At 47.1% G+C, this 13254-nt stretch overlaps 1 protein-coding gene across 2 annotated transcripts in view; it reads right to left on the bottom strand.

Moving 5' to 3' along the window:
• LOC144093948 (uncharacterized) overlaps nt 1-13254 on the bottom strand; it is a 37374-nt gene that overhangs the window by 16455 nt on the left and 7665 nt on the right. For both annotated transcript variants that reach the window (XM_077627720.1, XM_077627719.1), the window contains exons 2-4: nt 9786-10025; nt 6864-7112; nt 2266-2450 (exon numbers count right to left, since the gene is read on the bottom strand). In XM_077627720.1, coding sequence (XP_077483846.1) covers nt 2266-2450; nt 6864-7112; nt 9786-10025 — 674 coding nt within the window. The remainder of the gene's footprint in view (nt 1-2265; nt 2451-6863; nt 7113-9785; nt 10026-13254) is intronic.

The raw sequence follows: 13254 nt of genomic DNA, 5'->3' as shown, positions 1-13254 counted from the left end.
TACAGCTGTCTTTTTTATGTGTACAAAAATTATTTATTGACGACTTGCATGCCCCTTAAATGGCCAGACTGCGAGCTTAAACTTTGGTTTTGGTTTTTATGGGGTTTAACATCTCAAAGCGACTTAGGTTAACGGAACGCCTAGTTATGCTATCAGGTCTGCTGTGCCTATGAACCCACAGGCGACAAGGCGCCACTCCCTTTGCAATTGGCACATTCGAAACTAGTGAAAAGAGCAATTACAAACCTCTGCTTGTCAAATGCGCTTAAAAAGTCATGTATTCACGCAATGGAATGCAGCTTTCGTCGCCAGGTTGACCGCCTTACGGGAGCTGGGCGCCCCTCGCACTTGCTTGCGCGAAACGGCTGAATAAGAACCAAAAACTAAAGCGTGTCGCTGCCGAACAAGATCACGAGAGCAGGAGGACGAAGGACAAACGAAGAATTGTGGCCCTGCCATATGTGTTCATGGTGGGTGAACAGCGCAACAAAGGCGGGGCAAAGACAAGACAAGTTCAGCTTTTACTTGCGATATCTGCACAATATATCCCACCGCTTGAAAAAGACTGGTCGAAAAGCAGGAGTTAATGCTTTGCCTACTGCCGGGGAAAACTCAGAAGCCTCTGCAAACGTGTCAACGCAGATGACTCGTTAAAGCATCAAGGGTGCACAATAAACCACCAGAGTCGATTTGTGGAATCCGCAGGAGGCGTTGTCTTCCATACCATTGAAATGTGGGAAAAAGTATTTAGTGCAAACAGGCAGATGCACCAATGGACGGCTGAAAGAACACAAATGGAACGTCGATCAAGCATGAGCGCATAATTTTCATGAGTGTGCAGGAGTGCGTGTACCGCGTAGAGTGCGAGTCACGTGCCTGCGGCACATGTGGTGGCTTTATGCAAGGGTATATGAAGTTCTGTGTTTCACGAAATAAACGTTGTTGAAAGTCAGCGCCCGTTGTGTTGCCTTTTTGGCTCGTTCTCCCGTCCAAGTTCTGCTCTGCTACTTGAGGATGAAAAACCAATAAACCCAGTCTGCTGTTCTGCTCGGCATTCCTGGCCGCATGTACCTGAATTCTCTCCTCAGCCCTGCCTAATTTTCTTGTGCCGTCTCCGTGCTCCCCCCCCCCCCCCCCCCCCGGCATGCTCCCACTTGCCCTGACGCATATGCTAATCGAGAACATTCCCTTTTCTCCTGCTCCATTAATACTTAGTCTTCCCATTACCCACACCCTCTTCCCAATGTTTTGGGCCTTAGTAACCTTGCAACAGCTGACCTAGCAGCAGGCCTTGGCGACTCTGGCGCTGGACCCCGTCGACACTTAGTGTTGCGTCGCAGTTATTTTTCTATATCTCTTTTGCGCAATGCCCAGCATCGCCCAACCCTTTCCGGCCGCCGCTCCAAGACACAGTTCCGAGTCTCTGGTGTCTTCCAAGATAATCACGCATTTCTAAGTTACAGTGTACTAGAAGAGGCAGTGCAGCACGTGGTCGGGATTTCGCATTGGGCGCTTTTCCCTGCCACTGGCAAACGAAGCAGTGACGTTTCAGTCACCCACTCTCGAACGCGTTATTTTGGCATCACTAAGTTCGTCTACAGACAGATTCGGTAACTTGCGTGGCGCCCCTCACCTGGTGCATAAAAAGACCTAATATTTCTTTTCGGTTAGGCAGTCAGCGGACCGGGAGTGATTTAGGTGAAAAAATGTGGCCGTTCCCGATCACTCGAACGCCTTGGTGGAAGTAGTGAAACCACCTGTTTTTAACGGCGCTGCGATCGAACACCCTTGAAAGAGGGCCGCTACTGATGACGGCGCTAGGGACACGCGAAGATCCCCGCCCATTTCTGTCCAACTTTCCCGGAAAAAAAGTTTGAAAATTGGAAAATTATAAGATACTGTTATGACAATCTGGAAGGTAATGAATGATCCGTACTTCTGATATGTAGCAAAATTTTTCTTTAAAGTGTTTCCATCGATCTTATCGAACAGCTCAGATTTCCATAAAAAAATGGGAACTCTTTTGGTGGCAGCAAAACTTTAATAGAAAAAATTCTAGACTGCCGTCAGGTGATTTACGGATACCGTGATTGTTATACTGAAATATTTCATTATGTGAAACAATGGCGTTCATAAGCGGTTTGCCGCTCAAAAATGCTTTTGTCCAGAATTATTGGATATGACCGTGTCTATTCCAGCTCCCTGTGTATCTGAGTGGTCTGTTCATCCTTCGAGCTCGCGTGCATGAAGTTTCTGCTTCCTTACCTCAAGGTCATCGCCGAACACCGCGTTGTGAGTGAAGTGGAGTATCTCCACGACGTTGAGCTGCGTGGTCGTTTCGGTGCTGTTGTCGTCGGGCCTCGTGACGTTTTCCACACGACAGAGCCGCAGCTCCAGGGGCACGTTCCGCTCCTGAGACATCGACGACCACGAATTTTCTGCCGTAAAATCTGAACCACAAGTGGCACGGAGAAAGGGGAATTCATCTGAGACTTCCAGCTGGGCTTGTCGATGAATGCTCATGTTTCGCAAGAAAAATTGGCAGTGGCTTAACTTGGCTAACCCTGGAGTTCAGCGAAAAGCAAGCACGCTGGCTAAGCGTCTGAGGCTCGTCCATGGCAGCTCCGCTACACGCTCCTACAGCCCTTCTATATATACCCACGCGAACACGTGGCTATGGCGTGGTATCACATGTTCTTACGACACCGCCATCGGATATGCCATCACATGGGTTCGCATAACCCCTTCGGATGTTATTAAGGTCAGAGGTCAATCCAAAGCGCATCCAATGTCGAAGGACAAAGGTCGGAAGTAAAATAAATGTTAGGGGTCAAAGGTCAGACGTCAACTAAAGGTCATATGTCAAGGTCATACACATGGTCATACACAGCTAACGTGGTTCAGCTGAAGGCCGTTCAAGGTCATTATCCGGCCTACGCGACGACTCCTTTCTCTAGACTAGTGAAGTTTATCGCTTCAAAAAACAGCTCGAAAAATGAGGGACGCAGCACCGTGTTTGCCATCTGTTTCCTTTGTCCGCGTTCTTTTGCAATGACCCCTTGCCAAACATGAAAGGAATAGAGTTATATCACTATTAGGAATCAATCTGCAACATTTTACACGAGGTAACTGCATGGCGTTAGACTTTTACACGTACAAATGGAAACTGCTGGTCGCGTTTGAGCTGATTCAACCGCATGTAGCTGATAGTGAAAATTGGTGCAGCGAGAAGTGCGCTATTTCAGGCAAACAAATTTAAACGCGCATATGAATGTGCTCCTTTAAACAAACCGCGTTCCGTGCTTCTTCAGCTGACCTTGCGAAGACGGGATCCGGGATCGCCTGATATGAAGACGACGCGGATCCTGCTGCCGCCGAACTACGCAAATGTTCAATAAAAGTTTTTCATTCATTCAGCTGCCTCTGCATGTTTTGTCTCGTTCAGATGGAAAAATAATAGTAAAATGCAGAAAGTGTCTTCCTCCGCAATACCCGCTCATAAAAAATAGGCGCGCCACCTATCTCAGACAAGATATATCAAGTTTTATGTTTTGTGACGCACATGGAAGCACACGAGCACTACGGAGAGCTGCCTCAATAAAAGAAAAGGCTCGCCCATGCTCGCTCTTCGGTTTCTTTTAGTATTCATAGTTGTCGGTGCCCGAGGTATGACCGTCTTTGAGGCGCCAGGATTCAGGGATAGCGAAGATAATGTGACTTTGTCTGCGGTAGGCGTCGATAAAAAATTGTTGAAGGATTTCTCGCTTAAAAACAGGGAAGTAACCTCTGGATACGTTTTTAGGAGGCAGACTTCATGTACTCTACAAGTTTCCTAAATTTTTATTTTAAATAAGGGTTAGTTTTTAAATAGGACTGCTCAAGGTTCTAGAAATGTTTAAAATAAAAAACTTATGACATCACTGCGGCACCCGCATTGGAAGAATGCGTAAGCATTGACCACGATTCGAACCTGGGTTATCGCGACCATAGCGCAAGGCACTAACTACTATACGATCACTGTTGCCCGGGAGGGACGGACGGCATAGGGTCACGTGATCATCTGATTGAGAGAATTGACGTCAATTCAACCAAATTTTAATTGCCTCAGTTAATTGCCTTAATTAATCAAGTTCCATCATTGCCCATTTTGAGTTTTCAAACTTGGCCCCACGCTTCTTTTGCAAATTTGGCGCCACGCTTCGCTCCGTCCACACTTCCGGTTTTTCAAATTTGGCGCCACACGTAAGCTCCGTCCACTTCTGGAGTTTTCAAATTTGGGTCCACTTGTTGGACATTTTTGGCTCTAATTAGTTAATTAGCCACCATGCACCTCATGATTTCCGCTGAGATATTTTTGATGGTCTATCTAATGCCACCATTCTTTTCCGTATAACTCAATTCGTTCGAAAGTTATCGTGATGACAAGCTCGTGAGGACATGAAACCGCAAACATAGCCATACAATGCTTACGCATTAATAGCTGTGATAAAATCCTGAACTTGCTGGTGCCTGCCACCGCTCCGTTTCAAAGGGGACACTCATATGATGCATTGAGAAATAGTCTTTTATTATTTGTCATGCAAACGGCACAAAGCCGACCCACTGGCATTATGCACCGCCTCAGTGATGCCGAATCTAATCCAGCCATGAGATAAATGTTGCGCTAGAGCAAGCCGCCTGACATTTAATGCTCTTAAAGAGGAGAATTCGAGGACAGAGGGAAAGAGCGAGAACTTAATTACGTGCCCCAGGTGTAGGACGGCGGTTGGAGTGGGTGGGTTACGTGTTATGATGGTTGCCCAACATGTGGCTGATATGGGCAACTCAGACGGGCCGTAATGTTGGCCGGGGTACAGCAGGATGATAGGTTCAGTTCTCCCAGAAATAGGGAATGTGGGAAATGGCGGGGCGACGGAGGGGCGCGTAGGTGACTTCGATATTCGTGTGTTGCACAAGGCGATTGAGTATGTGGGGGTTGTAGAAGTCCCTGTAGGTCGGGAATTAGCTTACGCTTCTCTTATGTAAGTAGATTCCCGGCGAGCGAGGAACGAAGCGGCGGGAGTTGTGCAGTTTTGTTTTGTAGCGATAGCTACATTACGGTAGCATTGCGAGCCTTCAGCGTGGCGGCGCCGCCACGCTGTCACGTGGTTGGTCACGTGTTGGCGGAGCAGCTGCCGACCGCGCGGCGCCGTGGCTGATCACGTGGTTTGTCACGGGGTTGGTCACGAGACCAAGTTCTACTCGGCCAGCTGTAGCTATCGCGTCACTCCAGGTTTTACCAAAGCTAAACCACCGCCATTTTTTTTATCTTCTGTATAAGCGCAATGTGGTAAATATGCCTAGATTGCATACTGTGAAAGTCGATCAAGAATAAGCGAACCCAGCAAGAATATATTTAATCATTATTTATGTTAATAAACCTCCTTATTAACAGCCCTTCCAATGGCCGCGACTCTTATAGTATCAGTAAGTTCTTTTTACCTTAGGTGCGAACCTCCGGCGCAACTTTTATCGTGTTCCCACCTCGCTGCTCGAATCAGAAGGTTTGCATTCCAGGCAATGGTTTCCGCGTGGTGCTGTATTTCCTTCCTTTAATTTTTTTTTCTTATCTTAACTCTGCTTCGCCAGCGCGGTCTCCCGTAATAGGAAAAAAAATGGGAAAAACATGTCTCAGTGTCACATCTTAGTCATGCACATGTGCTCTACTGCCCGCCGATTTTTTGCGAACCGATACTGTGGCATGGCGTGTGTCCTCATGATCGAAACAGCGTAGCAGACGACGCTCCCCCTTCGTGCGCATGCGCCAACTCACACTGTGTTGCACGCTTACCGCCGTTATAATGCGCTGAGCAGCAATTTGGTCGACGCTCGCGCTATATTATTAAAAATAAGGAAGGCTGTACGATACGCGAATGCAGCAGGACACTAATTTGTGTGAAGTTGTTTAACGCTCTTTAATGAACTGATAAGCAATCATAGGTTCATCACTGAACTCTGTATTAATTTTCAACATATCATTTATAACAAAGCGCACTCGTTCCTTTTTTTTTTTTTGCATAGCCAGCCATCGTGCTTTCTGTGTTATGGGTTACTAGAACATGCCCGTTTTTTTCTCAAGTTTCCATGCTTCGGGGGAAGAAAACAGAAGAAAATGTTTTTTTTCAAAGATATCTGCTTTTTCCCGAAGCCTCCTATCACTAAACACGCGCTGTCACGCTTTGTGTATTGTCACCGACACCCCCTAGATTTTATTTTCACCCGTCCGAGGCATATGGCCGCCACGCGTTGAACGTGCGCTGAACGCGGAAGAACCAAGTTTATTCAGAGTCCTGAAGGTGACCTAGGATTCCTGCAGCGGCGAACACAAACCTCGGGACAGAACAGCACGCAATGATGCCTTCGTATGGCAGAATTTTTATTTCTGTATCTATTTCTTTTAGGTGCGTTGTCAAGGAGCAAAAGATGCCTTCTACTGCTTGCTAGCCAGATTTTCGCGTACCCATTTTCGCATCCGCACTGCAGCACTCGTCTGTATAGCAGTTAAGACTACATATGTGGCCGTAATTGTACGTTACACTGCTTTCGCAGTACAAAAATCCCAGCATATTGGCCCTCTTTGGACTCGAGAGTCGCAAAGTCGTACCAGCTGCAGTGTTCGTAGCCTTTCTCTTGCGTTCGAGTTTGAGCTGTGCTATGCCGTGACCCCTGAAAACTAAGGAGAAAGTTTCTCGTTGGGCTAATGCTGCAAAAGGTAACCCGGAATGGAAGCTGAATTTTTCTAATAAATTACCTTCAAAGCTCGCTTGCATAAAATGCCAGTACGCGTGCGCCGTAGCCGAGATGCGTCAAAGACATTTGCTCACCGGTCCACACGAGGGAGTACACTTCGCGAGACACTATGAGCGACCCGTCGTCACCCTTCCTGGTGACCGGCTGCTGGCGGACGGTCCAGGTCACGCAGGGCTGACCCCGACACGTCCCCCTCACGGGCTGCTCGTTGGGCTCTGGCAGGCTGAGCATCTGGAGCACGGGGAACGCCACGGAGCCCTTTTCATCCTTCAGCAGGTGAATGTTCTGCATGTTCAGCGCGTCCATGTTGACCCTCGAGCATCCTGTAAGCACAGAGGTCAGAGAGCCCATTTGATGTTCAGTGAGCCTCGGTCATGGCGACGTAATGCGCACGACAGGGTGGCATGATGCTGACGCAGTTCCACTAAAGACGCAGTCGTGATTTTTCACTTCAGAAGCATCATTGATGGACAGGTGGCTAATGCGGAAAGTTTTTGGTCATGACATACATAATACGACGCCGTTCACTCGGTGCAAGTCTCTCATCATTGTATTGCTAAAATATTTATTACATGCGATAGCATTTTTAGCCTACTGTCTCGTATTATACTGCTCGCCTGTGTGGGCCGGCTTGATCCTGTGAAAGAAACAGGCGCTGGCGAGGACCTTCTGGTTCTTTTACGTGCACTGACATCGCATAGCACACGGGCCTCTAGAATTTCGCCTCCATGGAAATTCGACCACCGCGCCCGGGATCGAACCCACGTCTAGCGCAAGAATGAAATGCATTTATCTATATTCGCGGCAGTCTCTTCAGAACATCTTGAAAGAAATCGCCTAGACGTAAACGGTCAAATGAAAGCCGTAATCGTGATTGCAACTGAATAACAACTCGGTAGAGACACTTCGTACTCCTTACGTGTGGGAATGCGAAAGCATTAGTTTTTGCACGGCCGACTTTCTTTTAAAAAGTTCTTTCTGCGAGATGGTTCGTCTGCTTGGTTTCTAGTGCAAGAAGACCTGTCCCCTTCGGGACTTCAAGCTGCTGCTGAGAGCCAAGGAAACGCCCCAGCTGCACAGATGAGAGGCTGCGGCCAGAGAGTGGCTTGCGCGCGGGCCTCCTCACGTGCCGACGTCCCCCACGAGTCGGAACCAGAGTGGAATCACCCCACATGCATGCGCCATCTATAGGTACAACGCGTGCGCCTCGCTCGGAGACCGCGTGATGACGCCATGTTTTTGGGACCATCTCTCGCCCTCAACAAGAGCGCCGGTCGCCGACGGAATTTCGCCAAATGGGGCTGTAATGTTTTCGCATTAATACCCACAACTATCCGCTAAAATTTCAATCACGTGCACGAAAAGATGCAGTATTCTCCAAGAAGGATTCCATAGAACTCCTGCACGAAATGAGCAGCTGATCTGGCTACTTTGGCTTCTCGGTGATCACCACGAGGGGGCCCACGGCACACGCACTGTCTCTAACTTTGTAGCATATACATCACCAGGCTCTCCAGAGTCGTGGTGGGGTCACTGATAACATATGGTGTTACTTAGACGCCCTATTAGTGAGTGCATGAAAAGAAGCGTAGCGATGCCTGCCGTAATGACACCAAAAGTAAGGGGATAACTTTCTGGTGCTTTCGTACCGTACACCCACATGCTCTTTGGAGGTAGTACTTCAGCCAACTGACGCAAGCCTTTGCAGTTTATGGAACACTACACTGGTTCCCACAAGTGCAATAGATGGCACTTTCAGATGATGAACAGCAGTTTCCAGTATCCTTCAAGATGAAAGTATATGACGATTGTATCTTACCGGTACTCACCTGTGGGGCAGCAACGTGGAGGCTAACGAAAAAGGGTGAACCAAGAAATAGAACAGCGCAGCGAGCTGTCGAAAGGAAAATTATTTATGTAACACTAAGAGACAGGAAGAGAACGGAGTGGATCAGAAAAAAAACGCGAATTAATCACATCCTATTCGAATTCAAGAAGAAATGGGCATGCGCATGACATGTAATGCGAAGGCAAGATAATCGATGGTCCCTTAAGGTAACGGAGTAGATTTTTAGAGAGAGCAAGCGTAATAAGGGGCGTCAGAGGTACAGATGTCTTATGATTTAGGAGGTTTGCTGCGCCACAGCTCACGACAGCGTTATTTGGAGGGAAATGCGCCAGGTCTTGGCCCCCCCTGTGGACGCAGTTCGGCTGACGATGGTGATGACACTGGTTCCACGCCACAGCAAAGAAGCGTCCGACTCACCGATGATGGCGGCTTTCTGCTGTCGCGCATGTAGGAAAAAAACCATGTGAACATGTGCCTAAATAGGTATAGTATGTGGACTGTTGTTTTGACGAATTTGTGCCTTTGGACAGCAGCCGGTCGTGTATATGCGCAGAAATGTGCCAATCAGCTCTTCATAATAACACTTTCTCTCGGACATAGGACGAAGTCGTTTTATCCCCTCAAAACCGAGCTATAGCCGAGTTATTATTGATTCATTCTTGCAGCGGTAGATATTTATGCCCAGTTTCCCGAGACCACGTTTTCGGTGGCCTTCTCCACATGGTAAGAAAAGAAGATGAAAAGCGACAACAGTTCTGTGAAGAATTGTTAAACCATCACAGACTATAAAAGGCCTACTACGAAGGAACAGTGCTCAGTGCGACAATTATTGCTACGGCTATACACTTGGCTAAGTGCAAATATTTGCCGCTCTGTTAGACCTCGTGTAGCTGTAAGTGAACGGGGTCCGGTCGATCCTGACGGTTTAACGTGATAGCGTTAATCTTCCGTTGTGCAGAAAATTTGGCGTCGTCGGCGTTGTAAACACCTAAATCATCTGCGAAAGTCCAGCCCGATGTCTGTGCGATTAGTATTTAGAAAATATCTGTCGCCTCCCATAGAAGCGCTTTAAGCAGCTATGTTTAGCGGCACTGCTGATGGCGCTGTCCCAATCTCCCGTTGATGAGAGGGAGCTCGACGTACTCACGTCCGTCAGCTATCTGCACGGTCTCGTTGAGGGCGCTGTCTTCGACGAAGCGCACGGCCGGAATGGTTCCCAGGTCGACGACGAGAGCCGCCCTCTTGTCCCCCGTGTCAGGGTCCACTCGGTAGCTCTCCCTGAATCCCGCCGCTATCGGGCTCTCGCTGGCGCGGGCCTCCGGCGAGCAGTCGCTGAGCGTGTAGGACTGGCCCATGGCTTGGAACGAAGCCGGAAGCTTGCCCCTTCCTGCGTCACAGGGCCACTCGCGCAGTTGGTGTGTGCCGTGGGCACTTACCCCTTCAGGCCTTCTCTCAACAAGTATGAGCGTTTCGAAAACGAACAAAAATACGATGACACAAGAAAAAAAAGGCTGAGGGGTACCATTGGAGTGCATTTTCTTTTCTTGCACATCACTAGTGCTGCAGTCGAATGCAGTTAGGGGATTGGTTGATGGCAAATGAACTAAGCTTAAAGCTTACTAAAACTGCTTACATAATATTTGTGCCCATCAACACAGCTAAACAATGTAGTGTAGTCATTAAATTTAAAATCAGTAATATGGAACATGTCACCAGTCAAAAGTTTCTGGGTGTTTCGCTTGATGAAAGCCTTCCATGGAAGCTGCTGTTATAAAATTTAGTAAAAAATGTGAGTAAACTTTTGGGGTGTCTTTTTTTATAAAATCATTTACTTTATAGTAGCTTACGTCAAGGTTTCGATATTTTATACCCTTTTTTATTCTAAAATATTATATTGTGTTCTCGAATGAGGAACCACTTCATCTGGGAATTTTAATGGTTGCTTGTCGTAAAACAGAAGCCGTTAGAGCTATTGAAATGCGGCAAACCGTGAGATTTGCCCTCAGAACCCTTATCCAAAAATTAAGCTACTCTGCCCTGACGTTAAATTTATTGCTCTAGTTTACTGCTACACATTCACCTAAGAGACATTATGCCACTCTACCTGACTCAGAACTGCCTTAATATGCCATCTCAGTACACGAAGAAAACGTGTAGCTGTCACTCGGACTATGGGAAAGAGAAATTAACTTTTCTGGAATTATTTGTCATGAACCAAATTTAGTAGATGGGGAATTCTCGACATCCACAAAAGTATTTAAAAAGAATATAAAGCAAAATTTGAATGAATATCCCGTATAGTTTCGTGGATTGAACTCGCTGTAGTTGTTTGTTTTTTCAGAATATGCAGCCTTATCTTTGCATAAAAATTCTGCAGGATAAAATTTTGGCTAATGACGCATATGCATTGTTGTTTCTACGTACAAAACAGGATATGTGTTACTACTTTCGTTGAATATACTTTTTAGCGTGTATAGATATTATGTTATGTATTTAAGTAATGCTTTTTGTGTTGTATAGACACTAGAGGTGTGTGATGTCTTTATAAGCACGTTGTAATGCGTGGACACAGGATTTATCGATTGTAGCTTCAAAACACAACGTTGCAATACCGTTCTTAACAACCTTTGAGTGACCTGAAGAGTAGTCAAATAATGGTTTTTGAGCTTGTACTTGTGGTTCTTCGTCCTGTCCTCGTCGTCATGCGCTTTTTTTCAGCATGAAAAAGTTGGACGCCACACTTTGGACTGAATAAATAGCAGGCCTCTGCCGCAGTCGAGCAGCTCACGTAGAATCTTCTATTCCCTGCACATTCATCTCGGCCAAGAGTGAGAACTTTTTGCAGTTGGGCAAGCACGCCTTGCCTTTTTTTTATTTCACTGTATTATGCGTTCTAAGGAAGTTTTCTTGTAAACCTGATTCCTCTGGCGTCAAATTTATTTTGGCTCTGGCAAGTCCTCATGTTGACACTCCTGCGGCAAACGCCGACGCCCAAGTGCCATCTGATATGGGGCGTACCCCCTGGTCCTGTAGCTCGCTACCTGGCCAACAAGAGACGCCGGTACCACCATATCGTGTGAAGAACATTCTTCCCAAGGTTTCCTGAAGAAAAACTTAAAAAATGCTCTAAAGATTGACTTGTGCAGAATAGACATTATCATGGCACAATATTTGACAAAATCAAGAATAAAGCTCGTAAACTGCTGGGAGTTTTACATAAGAAGAAAAGGGGCACTGGTTTTGGCAGTGAAACATCGAAACATCTGCCATTTTAATTCTACATTTTCTCAGATGCGGTGCTGCGTTTAGCACGCATCTGTCTCCGTTTTTTAATTTTTTTTCGTATGTGTGCACAGGTGCTTTACACTGAAGCATCTTCTCGACCAACAAACAGTTCGAGCTCAATATCTTTGTGTTGTGCGTTGTCCTTTGTAAACAACGTTTTTACGCTCAACTTACGCCTGAGAACTCATCACACGTCTTCTAAAAGCTTGTCTTATAATCCTTCAAGTCTTATGTTCCCGCTACACGAAGCCTCATTAGAGGAAATAAATAAAGGAAGGCTGCTATGAGGACTTATCCCAAGGGTTCGACTTTGTTTTCTAGAAGTGTGCATCGAGATGGATACGGAAAAATTATTCATACTTGAAACTGGCCGTAGCCCCAAACTCTCCTCGTATCTATGCGTAATTGCCGTTGATGTGGGAGAGGGGCCTTATTCCTTTAATAATGTTAGCGATGCATCGGTTTAGTGGTAGATTAGAAGTTTGTTATTACCACGACGCAGATAATCATGGCGTGTTTAATGGAATTTCTCCACGCGCTCAGCGCTGGGAATGTGACTGCCAACACGGGGAGCGACGTCGAAGAGGCAAGGGCCAGCCTCGCCACCGCAAGCGGATTCTTCCCAGTGCTAAGTTTTTGCTTCGCTCGCGACTGCACGTCCACCAGGTGCCACAAGTGTTGTCAAGAGCTCAGTGATCTTCACCTTACCTGCTTGCGTGAGACGACATATGTCAGATTCTTGCATGCCTTCCTCATCAGCCGCATCACCTACACCTGCTCCTACTGTCACCTTCGAAAGAAAGGCATCGAAGCGGTACACAGTGTAATCTGTGTGACCTACAAGGCAGCCCTAGGGCTGCCCTCTTATACCAGCACACAACGCCTCCTTCAACTTGGCGCTCTCAACACTCTCACAGAGTTGATAGAGGCCCACAAGACAACTGAAATCCACCGCCTTTCACGTACCGTTCATGATCCCCATATTCTCAACCAGTTAAACTCCCAAATATCCCTTCCCAGAGGTATTTACAGTTGCCTGGTTGCCAAGCCTCCCCCAAAGAACATGTTACTTGGACGACATGACAGATGCCGGCGCCTTAGCCCAAGCCCTAGACACCACGTGCATGGATGACACCCACGCAGTCTATGTAGACGCTGCCAAATACAATACCAGCACCTACATAGCGTGTACTGCCACTAATCGTGCTTCCCTCAGCTACGACGCGGGTTTCGCCTCCGACTGCTACAGAAGTTGCGAAAGCGCTGGCCATTGCTCACCCGCCACTCGTACACTTCTTAGCGACTCGAAAAACGCCATCCGCTATTACTCC

The sequence above is a fragment of the Amblyomma americanum genome, chromosome 6, assembly GCF_052857255.1.
Source record: "Amblyomma americanum isolate KBUSLIRL-KWMA chromosome 6, ASM5285725v1, whole genome shotgun sequence".
In the NCBI taxonomy this organism is placed as follows: Eukaryota; Metazoa; Arthropoda; class Arachnida; order Ixodida; family Ixodidae; genus Amblyomma; species Amblyomma americanum.
The sequence above is the reverse complement of the archived record's forward strand: the minus strand, read 5'-3'. Positions and strand labels throughout refer to the sequence as shown.